At 42.1% G+C, this 20,417-nt stretch overlaps 2 protein-coding genes across 3 annotated transcripts in view; both read left to right on the forward strand.

Annotated features, from left to right (window-relative positions):
• The first annotated feature begins 986 nt into the window (after positions 1-986).
• LOC107684195 (transcription factor AP-1-like) lies at positions 987-2,947 on the forward strand. 2 transcript variants are annotated; one of them, XM_016480405.1, is made up of 3 exons: positions 990-1,261; positions 1,682-1,824; positions 1,955-2,947. In XM_016480405.1, the coding sequence occupies exon 3, from the start codon at positions 2,004-2,006 to the stop codon at positions 2,787-2,789; it is 786 nt and encodes a 261-aa protein (XP_016335891.1). In that variant the 5' UTR covers positions 990-1,261; positions 1,682-1,824; positions 1,955-2,003; the 3' UTR covers positions 2,790-2,947. The 2 variants fall into 2 exon arrangements, with proteins under 2 accessions (XP_016335890.1, XP_016335891.1); XM_016480404.1 differs by having other exon boundaries at positions 987-1,261; positions 1,682-2,947.
• A 12,976-nt stretch (positions 2,948-15,923) lies between these two features.
• Positions 15,924-20,417, forward strand: part of LOC107684196 (THAP domain-containing protein 1-like) — a gene marked incomplete at its 3' end in the record, with an annotated part of 24,904 nt that continues 20,410 nt past the window's right edge. Inside the window, exons 1-5 of the mRNA XM_016480406.1 lie at positions 15,924-15,986; positions 16,099-16,173; positions 16,308-16,530; positions 17,328-17,523; positions 18,593-18,992. Of these exons, the coding sequence (XP_016335892.1) occupies positions 16,460-16,530; positions 17,328-17,523; positions 18,593-18,992 (667 nt within the window). The remainder of the gene's footprint in view (positions 15,987-16,098; positions 16,174-16,307; positions 16,531-17,327; positions 17,524-18,592; positions 18,993-20,417) is intronic.

The raw sequence follows: 20,417 nt of genomic DNA on the forward strand, positions 1-20,417 counted from the left end.
ACAGTAAAGATGAAATAACATTAATATAAGAAAAACAGAAAAATAAATAATGCACTATATACAGAAATAGAAATATAGAGGGAAAAAACATATAATTGCTTAAATGAATGTGCAGATATGTTATTTACAAATGTACCGTTTATGTAGTTTACACTATACAATTTCCAGATACTATGTATAAAAGTGTCAGTAATGATGGACAGTGTGTAGTAGTTATGAACGTTTTAATTGTTCAGGCTGAATATGATTGTGATTTACAAACGATGCACATCACAGGCAGTTTGTCATAGCCATGCCATTCATACACAATACCAAGTTTAAAGTCGCTGCATCATCTAAAGTGGAGATAAATGCAGAAAAACAGAGATTTTTATGTATATATATATATATATATATATATAAATGAGCTACAGTGCCTTAAATTTGATAGATAGCCTAAATATAAATGATGTGAAGGAAAGTATTAACATAGAATATTAAGCAAATCACAAAAAACGCATACATGTTCTTTCTGTCTTTTCATATGTCTGCTTTTCAAGGTATTTGGAAATATATTGAACACATTTTTTTCTCCATTTTTTCCCCATATGATGTTGTTTGAGATGAACAGGGGTTTTATTTGCATGCTTTACAATGTTTCATGAGTCCATATTCTTTAAACACTTGACTAATTCTATTTAATTCTGTTTTTACTGTATTGTTCTTGATTGCACAACACTTTGTTGCTTAGTAAAATTGCTGTTCAGTAAATTTGAGCTAATTCAAAAGCTGCTGGAGAAAGTCCATTTCTGCTAAATACACGTGGCATTTAGGTTGACATTTAACTAACGCGTAATATTTAGCGCATATGCATAAAACATATTCTTCCCGCGATCACGTGACCCTGCAGCTGAACATCACGACAGCCGGCCAATAAACGCGACGCTTCAGCGCGAGGAGGCGTTCTAGTTTCAGGAACTGGAGAGCAGAACAGAAGGGCGTGTGTTATTAATAATCAGCCGAGCAGAAAGTCCCACAGTCTTCTGACAGTCTTCTGACAGCGAGCAGACGAGGAAGCGCAGCGCTGCGGAGAGGAGAGGAGAGGACAGATTCATCGCTTGTCACGGCGCGGCGCGGTGCGTGGGTTACACATCTGCGCGGTCGCTTTACAGCGTGACTAACCGGAGCTTTGACGCAGTGGATTGTTTCGTGGGAAGCTTCTTCAGCTGATCCGAGCTGATCGATCCGCGGCTTTTCCTCGCGTTATATCGACCTACACACAGTAAGTGACTCGATCTGCTGGTTATTCATGGAGTCTTGACGGGGTTTCTAACGACCATGTGGCGAAGTGAATAAGAAAGTGCAAGAGAAGCGCTCAGCTGTTTGGATGAAGCCCAGGAAAGTCTTTATTGACGGGAAGTACTGGAACTGTAACGAAGCTTCCTGGTTTCATCGTTTTAATGACAGTCTGATCATTTAGAGCCAGAGGCACACAGGTGGTTTGATGTGTGTGTGTGAATCGTACATATGTAAGTTTTAGTCGAATGATTGAGATTTATTAATCACATCAACTTACTATAAAACACTTAATCATTCATTCTATCATCAACGTTGCTATTCGCTATATTAGAAATGATACCGTGATTGTTTACTGCAGTATGCTTTGATTTATTTTTCCTCATCTTTTTCTACTCTTTTGTAGGTTTAATGCTCAGGACTTCTGGATGCCCTTCCAAATTCGAACAGCTCAGATCATTCGCAGTGGATGGCTGAAAACGTGCAGCTCAGATAATTTCTCGGCGTATTATGTCTTGTGAGGAATCTGTCTTGCTGTTTCAATGACGGGTAAGATGGAAACGCCCTTCTATCACGATGATAGCGTTCCCAACTTTGGGCAAATTCCAGATTACAATCGATACCAAGGCCACAAGATTATGAGCAAGAAGAACAACATGTCGCATCATTTCTCCCACAGCCTGGGAAACGCCTCGAGCCTCAAACTCAACAGCCCCAGCGGTCTGGGCATGAGCGTCAATCCCAACGGCTCACTGATGTCTTCTCCAGACATGAACCTCCTGAAGCTGTCCTCTCCAGATCTGGAGCACCTGATTATCCAGTCTAACCAGGGACTGGTTACTACAAGCCCAGCTCCAAACGCGTCTGCTAATCCCTTCATGTACCGAAACCAGGCCACGAACGAGCAGGAGGGATTCGCAGACGGCTTCGTCAAAGCTCTGGCCGATCTGCACAAGCAGAACCAGCTGGTGGGGGCCCCCATGTCGCCCTCCTCCTCCATCCAGGGCTCCTACCAGAGGAACCTGATGCCGGGCGCAGACATGCCCATCTACACCAACCTGAGCAGCTACAACCCCAACCAGCTGCCCTCCTCTTACCCCGGCGGCCAGATGGCCTACGCCTCGCCCCACGGCCCTCAGACTCGAGGCCCGGACGCTCCGCAGACAGTGCCCGAGGTCCCTCACCTGCCCGGGGCCGACCCGGCCAGCTCCCCACCCTCGCTCTCTCCCATCAACCTGGAGACCCAGGAGCGGATCAAGGCGGAGCGCAAGAAGCTGCGGAACCGCATCGCCGCCTCCAAGTGCCGCAAGAGGAAGCTGGAGAGGATCTCGCGGCTGGAGGAGAAGGTCAAGGTGCTGAAGACGCAGAACTCGGACCTGGCCTCCACCGCCAGCATCCTGAGAGAGCAGGTGGCTCAGCTCAAACAGAAAGTCATGAATCACGTCACTAATGGCTGCCACATCGCCGTCAGCTCAGCCGGCATGGCCAAGAGCGGCGAGAGCAGCAGCTGCTGAAACCACAAGACTTTCTCTTTATCTCCTGGCCGCTCTCTCGCGCTCATTCTCTGTCTCTCTCAACCCCGTCCCAGAAAGTGGAGAAGGGTCGAGACAGGGGAAGACCCGTCAGAGACGCGCGAGAGCGACCCTACTTTTCTTCAGGAATGTCCTTCTTGTAAACCTGCACATGCTCCCAAAGTACTGAGTGCGTTCTTCGACCTTTCTTTGGACTTGAAGTTGTTCGGGTCAGTTTTTTGTCGAAAAGGCCAAAGTGACAGGGATGCAAATGCACTGCGGGTGGGATGATCACAAAGGGAACAAAAACTCATGTAGGAATTCTGCACTTGAATACTTTTCTTTTTTTCTGCTTCACACCCCGGCTTGAATCTGTTGACACGTCTGTGATTTACTGTCAAAACATATCGAGTCTGCAAACATTTCTCTAACTCTTCTGATGGTTAGGATGGTCTGATAACATCACGGCGAACCTGCTTTGTGTCTGTCTAATGATGAAAGCAAACAGAGAAAGTAGTTAACGAGTCCCTGGCGTGTTTAGTGTGTCTCTGAACGAACGTAGCTCAGTTGCAGCTTTTTGGTAGGGATACCGGAGACTGGTACTAGAACTGTCAAATAACCTTGTGCAACAAGAAGATATTTATTTTTTTAAACTTGAATAAGGATTTTGATGTCACAAACGTATTGTATTTTTGTACAAAATTGTTTTGTTTAAGAATAGTGTGTGTACAGTACCTACTGTATTGCTTTGTATCATTCCAGTACTTTATTTATTGAAGTGGTTTTCTTGAGCAGTGTGGTGGTGTTTTATTTGAGCTCGGCTCCAAGCGTTTCTGTGTTGCTGGTTTGTGTTCGTACACGCCTGCTGTTGGTACATTTGTCCACCGAGTGCTCCAGTTTTTCCACTGGTCCTTGATTTGTTCATGATTGTTCGGTGTTCCTCTATTTAACCCTAACTTTAAGAGTGTTGCGATCGATCGCTCCCATGTTTTTGTTATTTCATGGGACTGTATGGCTGTGTTTTGATTCAAATCTAAAGACTGATTGCATTGTTCATTTTAAAACGAAGAAAATGTTGGCAGACCACGAAGTCTTTTTTCTTAACCATGTGTCATATATACACATACTGAAGAACGCAAGTACTTTGTTCAGTGAGTTTACTCTGTTTGCCTTGCGTGTACAGAAGGCCGTTTGTGTAACGATGATCTTCTCAGTCTTGATCCCAAATCAGATTCACGCTAGTGTGACTTTCATGACAGAGCATTTTAAGTCAAAGATGTGTTACTGTTGTGGAACCGTGTCAGATTGTGACGGCCAGTTCTGGAGCTCATTTGGCATCTTCGAGAGAGTTACACAAAACTCGAGCGACTGACGGGGACGTGTGACTGAGGGGCGACTTGCCTCGCTGTGTTGGTGTATTTGCTTCAAAATAACATGCTGTTCATTGTTCGCTTGTTTTCTTTTTTATCAACAATAAAGAGAAGTAGGTTTCTGAAACGTCTTGCTCATGTCATGCCTTTCTTTAATACCATAATTCAGTTTTTGTGTGTGTACACACAGACCAATACATGAGCAACTTCACACACACAAATCTGGCATTTGAGAGAAGACAGGACAGTCTGGGCAGAAGTCATTAGTCAGTTATCTTAACAAGGGTCATGAACATATTCTGTGCCTCCGCCAGGTCCTGTAACTATGGGCTTGTGTGAGAAACACAGTCAGCACTGCCGCCCACCCTGCGTGTCAAAGCCGTTCCCATAAAGATGAGCGGCACTTCCAGTAAAGCACAAGGAACGTCTGTCTGGGTCATTGTGAAAGTAAAAGTCAGAGGTGAGGAGGTGAAGGGGAATCTCTCCTACCGTGAGCGTACTGTACACTGACCGGAGTTACACGGGCTGAAAACCATGACAAACCCATAAAACACAAGCCAAAGAAACACTGGCTTCTCAGCGTGATTTATATATTTATATTCGCTGAGAATGCAGATACTTTACAAAGTGATGTCTTCAGGCTCCAAGTCAACAAAGTAAGTTTTGTTCTGCAGGTTTGCTGGTGTGTTTGTGTTGAGTTATGCGGATGCTTAGTCTTTTGGGAATGACTAACTCTACTTCCGCCCACCTTGCTTCCCACACAGCGGCAGGAGAAGCGGGTTTGGGTCGAAGACTTCCGTCCGTTCTCAGCCTGATGAAGCCTCTTTAGACTCTCCGAAGACTCTTAGGCTTTCTGTCGCGTCACATACCAGACATCATCCCAGAAGAGGGACAATCACTTAGAAAATACAAAGACTTTCTATGAAGTCATGTCTTATGTAATGTTGTAGTTGTTACTTATTTATTTGAAATGACTGCTTGCTCTGACATCACTCAGGGCAGAACTGGATTTTTTAAAACATTCTGGAGTGATTATCAGTGCAACTGCTGAACATGAGAAAGAGAAAGCGAGATCAGTGTCCTGAAATATTTGCTTTGGGAGGGTGCGGGTGTGTAATCAAGGTTGCAACATCTGAGTAGGAGGGACACACCCCCTCTTGGGTGTGTGTGTGTATGCTTCAGTGCTGAGACCAGAGTTGTTTAACAAAAGATGAGATTGGAACTCAGAGCCATTAGATCCACACACACACACACACACACACACACACACACACACACTCGCGGTGATGTGTGCGCGCTGCTATTTCAGGTGAACAACCTGAAGTTAGATCTCTGAACCGTGAACTGTGGCGACGAGGAAACCACCAGCACAACACTGTCCTGCATCCACACAGTTCTGCTTCTTACTGTACAGAAGAAGGAGGACCGTCCTCCTGTAAATATAACTGCCTGTAACTGCGAGATGAAACCACGATTACAGCATCTGGAGGTGTTTCCCCTCCCATATCCCACTTCTCAGAGAAATGCTCGTTTCTTCGTATCATTAATCATAGTTCAGAAGAATGTCGTGTCATTCTGAAATAGCTCTGATGCACGAAACGCTCCTTTACTTCCCCATCGCGAGCGTTCATCGCAGATAAGTTAGTTGATTATTACAGATCAGCACGGGCTCTCGAGGGAGTTTATGATCGCTTTACCCGTGACTGATAAGACCACAGCGCTCAAAGTACCCCGAATTATCCAAAACAACCCCTCACTGTTTCTGCTGTAATTATGACAAGGCTGCTAATTGGCAGACCAGTGTCTAAATGAACCATGGTTCATCTTGTGATTCCAGATGTTTCTAGAATGGCATGTTCTTCAATTAGAACAACAGAAAAAAGAAATATAAATATAAAAATATTTTATAGCATTCAGAGTTTTTATATATAATTTTATATTTGAATTAGGTCTGTCAGTCGATTATTTTGTAAAATCTAATTAATTACATGTTGCGGCGATTAATTAGCCTGAATTAATCGCAAATCAAATTTGGCTGTGAAAATATCCACAAAAGATTATTTAAAGCTATTATTGTGTTAAACGAGAAACTATCAAGTAGACATTTAGAAATAGTGGCTTTAGAAATAAATATTTTATTTGATTCAACATAACACTTATTACACATAGGTTACAACAGCCGAACATAATATGGAACATAAAAGAAGATAATTAGAGAAACATCTATTTTTTAGTATTTTGTGTTCATGCAATGAAAGTCACTGGTAACCAAAACAGCTTTGTTACCAACAGTCTTCAAGACACCTTCTTTTATGTTGTGCAAAAGAAAGTAAGTCATTCGGGTTTGAAACCACATGAGGGTGAGTAAATTATGACAGAATTTATTTATTTATTGGTGAACTATCCCTTTAATATTTATTTATTTAACTATTCCTTTTTTAATAAATGAAATGATACTCTAAGAAACTAAAACTTCCAGCAGGTGGCGTTAAATTTCTTTATGAGTCATTCATTCATTCGATTCGTGCAAATACGGATTCATTCAGAAACTAAACACCGCTGTGTTGATCACAGACGCACAGTTCTGCGGTGGCTTTAGGTAATATTTTCGTTGGCAAAATTGAGCAAAAACACACAATATTAACTTCTTGCTGAACTGTTGTATAAAAATCACATTTAAACTCCTGATATTCGGGACAAAAACAGCACTCGTGTGATATTGCTCTCGCTGCTCCTGTGATATCGCTTATCATATGATATAAATATGAGACACAGACTCATACAGGGGCATTTTTTGCCTCAATATCTTGAATTTTAGGGCATAACTGCATTTATGGATTATTTATATGCATCATGTTTGTCAACAGTCAACTGTAGGAAATGTGAGATGACGTACATGTCTGGGGGCGGGGCCAGTGCGTTAAATGCGTTCAAATATTTTAATCGCGTTATTTTTTTCATAACTAATTAATTAAGTTAACGCGTTAAACGGACAGCCCTAATTTCATTTTGTTGATTCTGTGGCTGAAGAGAGATTCGCTCTCACACACACATGAAATTAAAATAATACAATAATAATAGTAACTTGAGGAGCACCGATGCTCATCTTACAGCATCATTGATCCTGAGGCTTAAGATCTGAGACATCCTCACTGATTTAACATCTCAAACGGCTTTCGCCAGTGTTGTTCCAGCACCAGTTCAGAGCTCTCGACACACATCATCCACAATGATTTCCAGCATCGTGAAGAAACACAGCATCTTCCAGGCACAGACGAGAGCTCAGGGAAGGAAGCAGAAGAAGATGTTCGCTGGCGGCGAGCTGAGCTGAGAGAAGCCATCATCTAATGAGAGCTGAAGAGTTCATGTGGGTGAAACATCACAATTCTGCAGATATATTTCATTTCAAGAAATAGTCTGAAAGGTAAGATGCGAGGAGGTAACAGCTATTTCTAAGAATTTCCAAATATTTGCTATATAATATCTAATGTGGATCAGGGCCAGCGCCACCTATAGGCAGAGCAGGTGATTGTCTCTCGGGCCTCTGGCTCCGATGTGGGGCCTCCAAAACACTGCTATACTGTAGTCCACAAAATACTCGCCTCATTGTTCACTGGATATAGTTGAATTGTCTTTACCGTTTATTGCAATTACAACTTAATTCCCATACAATTCAACACTGGGTTCAATTCCCAGTGAATGCAAAAACTAAAAAAATGCAACGTTGGAATGCAACGTATTCAGATAGAAGATGCTAAATGCATGATGAAATGGGAATGTACTGAAGCTTAGGGGAAACGACCAACCTGTAGAATACGGTGTAGATCTGGTGATTCATCAGGGACGTGAAGATGACAGAACTGAAACTCGGCTCATTTGTTGATGTTAAGATCCTCTCTTGTGGATCAGATTATTCAGATACCGTCTCGTTTGGTCCGCTAGGTTTTCTACGGATCACGTTTCTCAATTTGCTTGCTTTCTTTAGTTTTTATTGATGGGGAAGTGATTATTATAGTGCTCAAATATCCTCTAAAGTGAACCAGTCCTCCAAACTCTGAATGCAGTTTTGCTCCAGTCATATTCAAATGATTTAATATGACTTGATTTGATTTAATAGTGTGCAATTTAAGGCTTCACCTTGCCAGATTTTTCGTACTGACAGAATGACCTACTCTTTCAATACTGACATACAGCCGTGTGTGAATGTAGAGTACTAGCCCGATGAGGAGTGTGTTAGTCGCGACTCAGAGGCTGTCAGTGAGTGTCTATGGCTGTTCCAGCGCAGGACTGAGAGCTTTCTCTGGAGGATCTGGGAGAGGCAATATTCCTAAACAGCTCTAATCTAAGATCTAATCCGATTGGTCATGCTGAAACGTATTAGACTATGAAAAGCATCCTGAAGGAAATGAAAGATAAATCAAGGTCACTTTGGTCTGGCCTCGCTGGTTTCGGCTCGGTTCCAACCAAACGTCTGACATCAAACCTCAAGCAGGCTTGTGTACATATAACAGGGCTGTCCGTTAAACTGGAATAACCTGTAGGATTCATGAGGGCATTAACAGCTCATTAACATTTTTCTGTGTCATCTCAGATCTGTTTTTAAGTAGGACAGGCTTTACAAAGTCAAACACAAATCAATCTTCTACTCCATCTGAAATAACTGAGCACTGAGAGATACAGGAGGTGCAATCCAGAGTTCATTTAGCTGCTCATTGACTTTCACAGATCTGCATTATATACAGCCACTGTTCACGTTTGAACCAAGCACTGCTTCAAAACTCTGGTGCTGCTAACAGGACGTGCTGTTTTGGAAAGTAAGGTTAAAAAACATTTTAAATCACGGAACCTCTTTGAAATGTGAAGCAGTCTTCAGGCACTTCCATTTGTTTTTACAGTATTGATTTCATCAGGTCTCCAGCGATTACCTCACACTGGAGGGTCATGCTCTCCTGATGAGAGCATCGCTCTTAATGCTCTTAATGCTAGCGCAGCCCTGTGTTACATTTATCCAAATATTTTCCCGGTATCCATGAGAACCCTTCTGACGAAAGATGAGATTGAGCTAGCGAGGGGTTTAACAGAAAGACCTTTAGCTCTCGTCTCACATAGAGCCACTTATTCTATTAAAGAAAGCCAAACAGTAATAGATTACTTCGAAGCCTTTTTGGACAAGCATTCAATCTGTCTCCAAATGTTAGACATCAAACAATAATTGAAAACGTGTGTTACTGATGGAAAAGTCACCATAAACAGCAGCCGAAACTGAAAGTGATTTTAAAGCGTAATCCTGACGTGTTGTATCTTGAATGTAATGCAGTATAAGCTTGACTATGAATGAGAAACACACTGTAGTAGTGACGCGACACACGACATCCTTCTCTGTGTGAAGCATTACGAGGTTCAGCGGTGTCTGCGAGCTGTGTGACCCCACACATCCACTGTGACATCACTGCGAGATTATTTGGCACAGGCCTTAATGCCTGTGTAGTGTGTAATGGAATAAATCGCCCTTGTGCTGGCCGCAGCGCACAAAAACACATCTGAAAACTGTTATCAGCAGCAATGACATCAGCTGCCTGAGCCTGAGCTCATTTACTCAGAGTCCACTCGCTTAGTGTGTGTGTGTGTAGTGTGTGTGTGTGTGTGTGTGTGTATGTGTGTGCGTGCGCGCGCGTGTACATGTGTGTGTGTGTGTGTGAGTGTGTGTGTGTGTGTGGTAAAGCTCTTTTGTTAGTTATTAAGAAAATAAATTCGTGTCACATGGGAAATGTCCATCCCATTAGTGAATATGATGCTAAAATACATAAGAGTTCAAGGTGGACGGACATCTTTAAGGCAGACACATTGATCGACAGACAAGTTCACAGGTTAAAGTAATAAAAATTGTACGTATTTGACAATAAATTCAAATCAGAGTCATTTATCTAATGGTTGTTATTGTTACGCCACACAAACATCACATGGAGCTCATAAACACCAGCTGATCTCAGATCAGAGAGCAACAGCACTGCGAGCACTGAAAGAAAAGAAGCTGCTTTAGAAAAAGTAGGGCTTAATTGTTCACAGTAAAGTTCAATATTAATACATGCAAGAATACAGATTCTGTAGGTTCTGTCGAAATCAATTCAACCATGTTCTCTCTAAGGAAGCTTATGTCATTGAAACAGCACCTGGAAAGAAAAGACAGTAAATGATGACCTTCTGGCAGATTCTCACTATTACAAGATTGCAACGTGTATTTGAACCCATAACAGTCCCGCAGACGAAGCCACGGACACCGCAGGTGCTGATTACAGTAAGACAACCAGACAACCACTGGATCATATGTGTGTCTGTTCAACATACAGAACCCAGCGTGCTTCGCAAAAACTCCTTTCCTTTCTAATTACTTTTACTCTAATTTGAAATGTGTTTGCCTTGAAGCCAGGAGAATGTTGTTGCTAATCAAATGAAGCATTTTGAACATCTTTCAGCCTCAAATGTGCTGCGAGCGCCTGAAGCGCAGACAGACACAGAAATGCTCGTTACTGCGGTGTGCGTCTGGATTCATTCCTGCGTTTCACCAGCAGACGATTCACGGCGTGTCGATGCGTGTCTTCAGCCTCTGTTATCCTTCATCTCATTAGGTAGCCCTGCATTCACAGCTCATGTAGATGAAGGGTAAAACCCTGTTCCCACAAGCCTGAAGAAATGACTGTGCTGCTCACTTACTCACTCATCACTACTACTGACTGATGCTGATGTGATGAAGAATCCAACTAGCTTTTAAATCTGATTCAAAAATACCTCGTGCACATGTGCAGTGCCATGATGTTTGGGTTTTATTGCTGTTGATTTAAAATAATGCATTATGGTTAAGGCATTAATCGTCCAGACCTGTCTGATGCAGCTGCTGATGAACATGATGTGTGATGGAGTCTATTAGAATGCACTTAAATGAGCCTAAAATTCAAGAAACGAGCACAAAAAATAAATGACCCTCTTATATTTACAGTGGGTACGGAAAGTATTCAGACCCCCTTAAATTTTTCACTCTTTGTTATATTGCAGCCATTTGCTAAAATCATTTAAGTTAATTTTTTTTCCTCATTAATGTACACACAGCACCCCATATTGACAGAAAAACACAGAATCGTTGACATTTTTGCAGATAAATTTAAGGGGGTCTGAATACTTTCCGTACCCACTGTATATCATATGACATAGTTTAGCAATATCACACCAGCAAGAGTGCTGCTTTTCCCCAACATCTGCACCATTACTCATGTGATATTGATGTAATAGTTCAGTAAAGAAGAAGTTGGTATTGTGTTTAAGATACAGTATTGTCAGTAGTGTCTGTTTTGATCCATTTCACAAACAAAAATAGTTCCAATCAAAACCACAGCAGAACAGTTGAGCGTCTCTGACCAGCACACAGCAGTGATTCGTTACTGAAGGAATCGAGTCAGTGATTCAGTGACTCATTAAGAGAGTCGTCCCAATACCCACACTTGCGCTCTTTGCATTTGACCACTCGTCTCCTTTCATGACGTATTTCCTGTGTTTGTGAGTTCTGCACATGATGAATGATCCTCAAACACGGCTCTGAAGCGCTATTAGAGACAGACGGGTTTAGTGTTCGTTGAGGACGCTGCGCTTCGGATGGTTTTACACATTTACTTGCGTTGAATCAAAATATTTCTTTCTAAAGCTGTTTTTTTTGTAATGTCAATTCAATGCTTTTCAACACAATAATGACATTAAATGATCTTTTGGGGGGTAATTTCTCAGCCAGAATTGATGTACAATTAATTTGTGATTAAGTAGATAAAAAATGTAATCGCCTGACAGTCGTAGTATGTTTACATACATCTTATGAATATGCATGTATTTATTTACATCTTATGAACTGGTCAGAGGAGGAGATTGAATATTTACTAAATCTTTGTTTAAAATCTGTTTTATTTCTATATATGTCATCAAGGCAAAAACTACAATTACAAAACTACACTTTTCATATTTTCTCCAGTTCTGAATGCTGTGTATGCGCTGAGGTTTTGTTAATGTAATGCACATGTAAATGAGTATGTGAATCAGATTGCAGCGTTTAAGGTTCATATAAACAGATCTTTCTGAATCTGAAGTCAGGTTTGATTCATTAGAACCTTCCTACAGAGAGGCACCTACCTAGCAACCATCCAGAACACCCTAGCAACTGCGTAGCCATATGCTAAAACCACTCCAAACCGCTTAGCAACTCTATTACAGATGCAACGTTTCATATTTTCTAATGAAATCTAGATAACTCTTAAACTAAATAGGAAACGACCACGACCTCTTGAAATGAAGAGCGCAGAATGGAGAATCTGAAGAATACATCAGCCTTGAGGTTAATATAGTAACATTCGAATGTAAAATGTCATCGAATCAAATGCAGCTGACAGAAGCTAGAAAACCCCAGAGATCCGTCTGTTTCATCTCGACACAATCCCTGCTGAGGATGTGCGACGAGTGAGACTGGGCTGAGTGTTGAAGGAGTGGGTGTTCTGTCGAACGCTTCTGGATCCCGCAGCAGCGCATCTCCATGGCCACGGGCCAATCAATCACACCACATTCATGTGCACCTCAGGCCCAAAGCACCATCAGACAAGCTGATATTCCCTTCTGCTTCATGCAGAATCAGCTGTGATATCTTAGAGAACCGCTGGTATCTGCTCACCAACACAGCCATGCTCCGCTCCAGCGTCTGACAGTAATAGCTGCCGTCTGAGAGCCTTATCTGCTGTAATTCCTGGTGTAGGTGGGTATTACTGTAATTAGATGTCAATAGAGACATGCGAATATATGAGACGCTGAAATAGCCCCGGTGAGAAGCCAAGCGTCCTCATTTCCACACTTTGATTTCAAACCATGTGGATTTGGAGACGCTGTACATTTTTAGTTCAGATTAAAACCAGCGCCGCCAAAGAAGCGCTTGGAAAGAAACGGGTTTTATGAGTGTGTTTATGCCCGAGGGAAACCGTGCGACCGACTTCAGATACAAGTGTGTCATGAGTTCTGGATCGGGGTTAAATAGTCATTTCTTTGCATGTTTAAATGAAATATACATGTACTGAGCTATAAATTCTATAATCAGTCTAATCCATTTTTGCACTAATAACAGAACCTTCATGTCATTTTTCAAAACTCTAGACACATAATTCACAACCGATGATCAAAATGCACATTTTTCAAAACACTTAACACTTTGTCCAAATGCTTGGATACGATACACATGAACCAAAGATCTGTTGTTCACTGAACTAAAATCATCAGTTCAAAATGTTAAAATATTACTATTTCAAAATGCACGCACACATTACATCTGAATTGAGTGTCTATTCATTTCATTACAAAGATCTAACTATCAACTGATACAACTGCTCAAAATGCTACATAACTGTTGCATTACTCTTGAAGCATAGTTTTTATGAAAATGATGAACAATATTGAATGTTTAGATTATGAAAGTGAAGCAGCTGAGTATGTTCAGGTATGATCAGTTTCAAGATGCCTGTTGCTAGGAGAAAAAAAAATTCTATATCATTGTTATCAGTATTTGTTTTTCCTACAATAACTGTCTTTTTAGAGGGTGATAGAGCTGGAAGCTGATGAAAGCCATTCATATTTTTGGACGAGGCAGGCTTTACCCTGGCCATGACATGGAGGAGAGTTTGAGAGCCCAGCGGTTGAGAGGGGCCAGAACGATGTTCGCTGGGGGCCCGACCACCCCTCACTGAATGAGGGGACCCCATAACAAAATCAGTGCAATGGGCCCAGAATTCCTAACAACAGCACTGAGTGCAATCATGGTTTCAGGCCCATCCACATTATCACCTTGTATTTACCCCATACTCCGCTTTCCTTACTGTAACCCGACTGAGGAATTGTTCTCCACATGGAGGTGCAAGGTTCACAATAGAAACCCTCACAAACAAGTCCCTCTTCTCCAGGCCATAGATGATGCTTGCAGTGATATCACAGGAGGACACCTGTATTTGCCATGCCAGAAGATGTTTAGCTGAAGAAAACATACATTATGATGTGGATGAGAAAGTGAGGAACACTCCAGTTGAGATTTTACTGTAGGCCTACCGTAGCTTTTTCTTTTCTTTGTTTCTTATCTAATTGTTTCTAATTTAAAGTTTTTTGAAAAACCTGTTGTGAGTCTGTACTCTTCTCTCTAGTCTATTACAATGATGTATGAATGTCTGGAACCACAATGAAAGCTGCATCATGTGTTTTGAACAGCTATATTTAATGATTGTATTAAGAAGTAAACAGAGAAACTATGGGTATCTTGTGTGCGGCTGATCTAAAGTAACGTTCCTATGATATTTCATAATAAATGAGTTTTTTTAACCAATGCTTCTGCAAGTGCAAGGCTTCTTTAAAGATATGAACGCAATATGCAACGTTTTGAACACTGGACAGCCTGTGTTACAAATCATGACTGTTTTGAGTTTTGTGTCTAGAGTTTTGAAAAATTACACGAAGGTTATTAGAGCAAACATGATTGTAAAAAACTGTAAGCGTTCCTGTCCTGTGGCGTCTGGACTGGGCTTCAGCGGGGAGGAAAATACAGGCTTCTGTGATGCTTCACCGCCCTCTGGTGGTACAACACACCACAGACATGTTATCAGTCGCTCATAGGATTCTTCATTATCAATGTTTACTCTCATAAGGGTGTCTGTTAGGTTAGTATAGTGTGTAAAAGGCTTGGACAGAAATACAGCATGTAAATAAAGAGACAAAGCTATCACTGATGACTTTGGGTTGTCAACTTAAAGTTAATTTTCTTATTTGAACCGACTTTTTGATAAAACAGGATAGTATGTTCAGGATCCACGTATTATAATAATGCGACAAACTGAAGGACGTTTTCATTCATGTGACAGACAGAGAGAGAGAGCATTAAACTGCACTGCCATTGTGACAAACACACATCTGTGTCAAAGAACAGCTGAAATGCTTATGACTGTAAACCGAGTTGTTTCATACGTGTAAAAGCTGACATACCTCACTAGGTGTTTTCAGTGAAGCAGCAGACGCAGGTATAGTGTGTGTTTGAGCTGCTGCACGTCTCACACTCAGTCCTTGTGAGTAAACAAGCGTCTGCTATCCGTCACATGCATCCTGTTCTAGTGTGTGTCTCTTCCTGTTTACACACAACACAAGCCCATGTGCATGTGATGCACCTCTGCACTCAATACAGCACAACACAACAGATGACTGAGTGATGCTGGAGCGGTTTACACTCAATCCAAATGATGGTCAGAATGAAGAAAAACATCTGTGCTCTCCAGTCACAAATCTAAAGTGAATGACAGATTAGGATTTCATTTTCAGTGAGACAGGGTAACATTTCTAATAAATTACAGGAAGAAAAAGACAAAACACCAGTGAGAGAGACTGAGCCTCCTCATTAAGTATTTCAAAGCGATGTAGCAAAGAAGCTAATTCTATTAGTAAATGTATGTGATTGGATTATGACACCTCATTAATTGCCAATACTGTTTTAAGATATCCAGGTAATATCATGTGTATGGCAGCAGAATCTGCAGTTTTCTTGGCTTGATCAGTATTAATGACAAATTGCTTCAAACACACCATCAGATGCATCCCTTTATTTACAGTGGCAGCAGTGACCTGATGATGACCTCCTGGTGTCATCATGTCGCAGCCAATCAGATCCGAGGGATTCTCCAGCACTGAAACAAAGCAAGCGCGCTGAACGGAACTGCTCATGAAGAGATACATATGAAAAGGGCGGGGCTTGGCGGCCCGGACTTCCGCTTAGATTTGTCAAGTAAGATGGGTCTAAATAATAACGATCTTATTTTAAGCTATTACTGTCTGGTTTACCTCTCGACTGTGTGTAAAGCAGGGAAATGCCACTGATCTGCTGTAAACTGTTGCAGGCTGTCACCTGGTGCCTGTTACTGTTCTCCGCGCTGCTCCGGATCGCTCAATCACAGTCGACTGCGATCGCCAGTGTGTGTGTGTGTGTGTGTGTGTGTGTGTGCAGATGATTTTATAGCGATTACTGGGGAAGGTTTGCCTGTGCATGTCAGGTACTGTACTTCATATTTGTAAAAGATTACAACACTTGGAGTGTTCATGTCTGCAGGGAGGCAGAGGCCGCGGTGCGGTGACTGAGCCGTGATTCTCAGCGAAACTCTCAGCGTCGAGCCTGAAGCCTGCAGTCATCCGGACCCTGTTCCCACAGAAGAGCAGAGCGAACATTACTCCTCAGCATCAGCTTTACGATCGCAGGGAAACATGGTTCAGTCCTGCTCGGCGTACGGATGCAAAAACAGATACCACAAAGACAAAAACATCTCCTTTCATAAGTGAGCTCCACTCCTGCGTGTGCTGTTGCATGTGTTTCTGTCGAAGCTCGGGGTTGTTTTGTGTCCACAGTTCTTGGGTCGGTTTGTTGCAGTGCTAGTTCAGCTTTACTGGCTAGAAACTTCACAGCACGACTGATGTGTTTCCCAGTAAAGACCAGCTGTCGTGTTCGATCTTTAATGTGTGTTGAGGCACTAGTGTTCAGTGATGTGCTTACAGTATGCAAGTGATCATTCTGACTTCATTTATTTCCCCTCATGCACCTTAAGCCCTGAATGACTTTCTTCTGTGGAAAATAAAAGAAGATGTTTTGAGAAATGTCTCGGTGTTTTTATCCGTACACTGGAAGTCGAAACTCTTTGCTTCCCATCATTCCTCAGAATATCTTCTTTTGTGAGTCACACAGGAGGCGAGTAAATAAGCACTTTTGATGACAGCAAATGCAATGCACATGAAATTGCTGAAATGAAGAGAAGCCTTATTTTACACAATATTAGATTTCATTAAAAAGCAATACTGAAGGTAACGGATATGGCATCATACAGACACGTTAGCTGTCTTCGGTAATTCTGTACGTTTTGTAAATGTGTAAATGTTATATTTCCTGTGTTCACTGTGTTGTTTGTCTGTACAGTGTGTATATGTTCGCTCTCCTCCGCTGATGTATTGTGTAGGTTTTCACTTTACACTCAGGTAAATAGTTGAGTGACAATCAAGTGATTTGATGATGATCTGAATTAGTCCATCTTGAGGTTATTAGTGATTGCATGTAATCTGGTGTTTGTCGTCACCTGCACAGGTTTCCTCTGGCCCGGCCGGACGTCTGTGGGAAATGGCTGGCCGCTATGAAGAGAAGAAACTTCAAGCCCAGCAAGTACAGCAACATCTGCTCTCAGCACTTCACCAGAGACTGCTTCAAGCGCGAGTGCAACAACCGTGTGCTGAAGGACAACGCCGTGCCCTCGCTCTTCTCCTCCAGCAGACTGCAGATGCAGGTGACGTGACTTCAAACCGCAGTTACTCTAGCACAGAAACTAATACAAACCTCTTGTGTTCATGGGTGTTATTGGTGAACGTGTTCATAACAGAATGTAGTGTTAGTCGTGCTCTTGAAACTAGAAACGGCAAAAGAAAAACTGCACAGAGATTTACACCTGAACAAACATTTAAAAAGGTTGTTTTCGTAATGTCAGTCATTTTCAGATAATCTGTTTTTTTTCCCTCCCAGTTCAGCAAAACATTAACATTTATTGCATAACTACATGCTGTAGTTATCTGTCTAACTAACCATTATAACTAATTAGTTAGATATGACCTCAGTTATGATTGTCTAACCTCTATACATGTAAAATGAGGGTGTCTAGCTCCAGATCTGGGCTCCAAAGGATCATTAAAGTAATCCATAGGACTTGTGCCCAATACTGTATATGTACAGTTTCCTGAAGTCATGTGATTAATGGGAGGAATGATATAAATCTGTCTCTCCCTCCTCTAATCTCATTGGTTCAGGCGGATATTCAGACTCGTTGCTCTTATTAGATGTCTGTATTGCCAAATGCCATTGGTTCCATTGGCTCTGTCTCATAAACAAGAGCTTTTTGTCGTTTTTGGAGCTTGATAGTCCACCGTCCACTTTCATGGAAAACAGCAGCCGAGCACAGTATAAAGTAGGTCTTAGAAGTAAATGACAGAAGTTTATTTATTGGGTAAACTGACCCAGTATCATCATTCTCAGCTGGTAAAGTGGTTGGGTGAAGATGAGCGGACGTCTCACTTTTGTACAGGATGGATTTGAAACGTAAACGCTAATGATTCAGTGGTCACGCGTGTTTTTGACCACCTCTGAATGTGGTTTGAGTGTTTGGATCACAAAACGCTCAACTCTCATTTCTCCAAAGTTCAGGTAAAACACGGCCCTGTCCCAAATGCTGCGAGCGCAAGTCTGCATCAAGCGCTCCATTCGGGACACGGCCTTTGAGTTCCCATCATATGAGCCCTATAAATCTCACCATTAGCACATTTGCTGAGAAAAAAAGAACATAATTTGCCCTCCGTTGTTCACAGGCAGCGCCTCTGGAGGAAACATTGAGCCCAGACATGGAGTTTTCTCTGAGCCTGCCGCTGTCTGACGCCGAAGAGACGCCGGCGGTGCGTCCGTCTGAAGCAGAGCTCTGCCCGTCCACAGCCCTGCCGGACCTCCACACCAGCGCCTTCGTCTCCTGCGACCACAACTACACGGTGGAGGACACGCTGCAGCAGAAGAGACGCATCGAGCAGCTGCAGGAGCAGATGGAGAAGCTGCGCAAGAGACTGAAGACGGTGCAGCAGAAGTGCAGGCGGCAGGAGAGGCAGCTGGAGCGCTTCAGAGCCATGAGCGAGGTCCAGAGGGACGCGGCGCTGGGAGACAGCTACGTTATCCTGCCCAAAGAGATCTACGACGTCCTGAAAGGAATAGAGACCATCGGTGCGTTGTGAGGGAAGTCGAGCGAGAGAGAGTCACGGTTTTAAGTGGTTTTAGCTTTTCCTTTAGGGGTTTTAATTCTTCTGTCAATCATGACTTGTGTTCTGAATGTGTGTGAACATCAGACGTTTCTGTTGTGCGATGTTCTCTTTGATTGAAGGAGGTTCAGATGGACATTGGTGACACAGAATGAGGTTTAGCTGCTGTGGGTGTTGATCACAGATCTTTGTGGAACTGAATGTCATTTCAGGAGAGGATCGTCCGCTTCAGAGCACAACTAACTCAGCATGCAATAACTGTGTGAGAGGATCATTCGTCCGTTTGCAGCGTCTGAATACGTCTGCCTCGGTCAGAGTAACTAGCACTTGTGAAAATAGTCCATGCGCTTGGATGCCAGATGAGCCCCGGTGCATGAGAGACTCGACCGACGCTGGAGCTGATGCTGACTCCGTGACAAACGCTTCAGTAAATCAGGTTCTCATTATCAGCAGATTTGTTGAAATGGCAGCAGATCAGTGTTTGTTCAGTTATTAAATGTTTTTTTTTTTTTAAACCTCTAGAAACTATACTGACTAGTTTGTTTTGATTTGATTAATGTACTAAGATGACCAAACTGGACTTCACTAAACACATTTTCAGTAGCCTTAGAGTCACATATCAAAGGGCTTTGAGCTGTTTGTTGTTGTTTTCTCATCCCTTGCTTATTCATTTATTATTTACAAAACAGTAATAATTGTGGAATCAATTTAAGCCATATATGGGTAAAAATAGATTTTTGCTGGGAAAACTCATAGTTGCCTTACGGTCACAGTGCAATTGTTCATGTGTTTGACTTTCAATACAACGCTCTCATTCTTGACCTGAGTTTGTGCTTGAGTGCGTTAGAATGAGTTTCAGTGTTGTCAGGCTTCCTGAATGTTACGGTATATTACTGTCTTGTACAGACACACGTATAGGACTCACACTTAATGGAAGATGATTTTATATATGGTCAGTATCTGGTCAGATTTTTAAGGCACCAGCCTGGCTAAAACCTGATGATTACATTACTTTACTTTACATGAGTCTACCCCCCAAGATTACTGTTATAAACATGAGCTACGTCCAAAAGGTAAAGGGAGAGGTGTTGCTTCAATTTATAACAATGTTTTCAGTATTTCTCAGAGGGCAGGCTTCAAGTATAACTCGTTTGAAGTAATGGTGCTTCATATAACATTATCCAGAGAAACAAGTGTTAATGATAAATCCCCGGTGATGTTTGTACTGGCTACTGTATAAAGGCCACCATACAGACTGTATTACAGAATTTGCAGATTTTATTAGTACTGGCTGCAGATAAAGTTTTAATTGTTGGTGATTTTAATATCCATGTTGATAATGAAAAAGATGCATTGGGATCAGCATTCATAGACATTCTGAACTCTATTG

The sequence above is a fragment of the Sinocyclocheilus anshuiensis genome, unplaced genomic scaffold (genome assembly GCF_001515605.1).
Source record: "Sinocyclocheilus anshuiensis isolate Anshui unplaced genomic scaffold, SAMN03320099.WGS_v1.1 scaffold3980, whole genome shotgun sequence".
In the NCBI taxonomy this organism is placed as follows: domain Eukaryota; kingdom Metazoa; phylum Chordata; class Actinopteri; order Cypriniformes; family Cyprinidae; genus Sinocyclocheilus; species Sinocyclocheilus anshuiensis.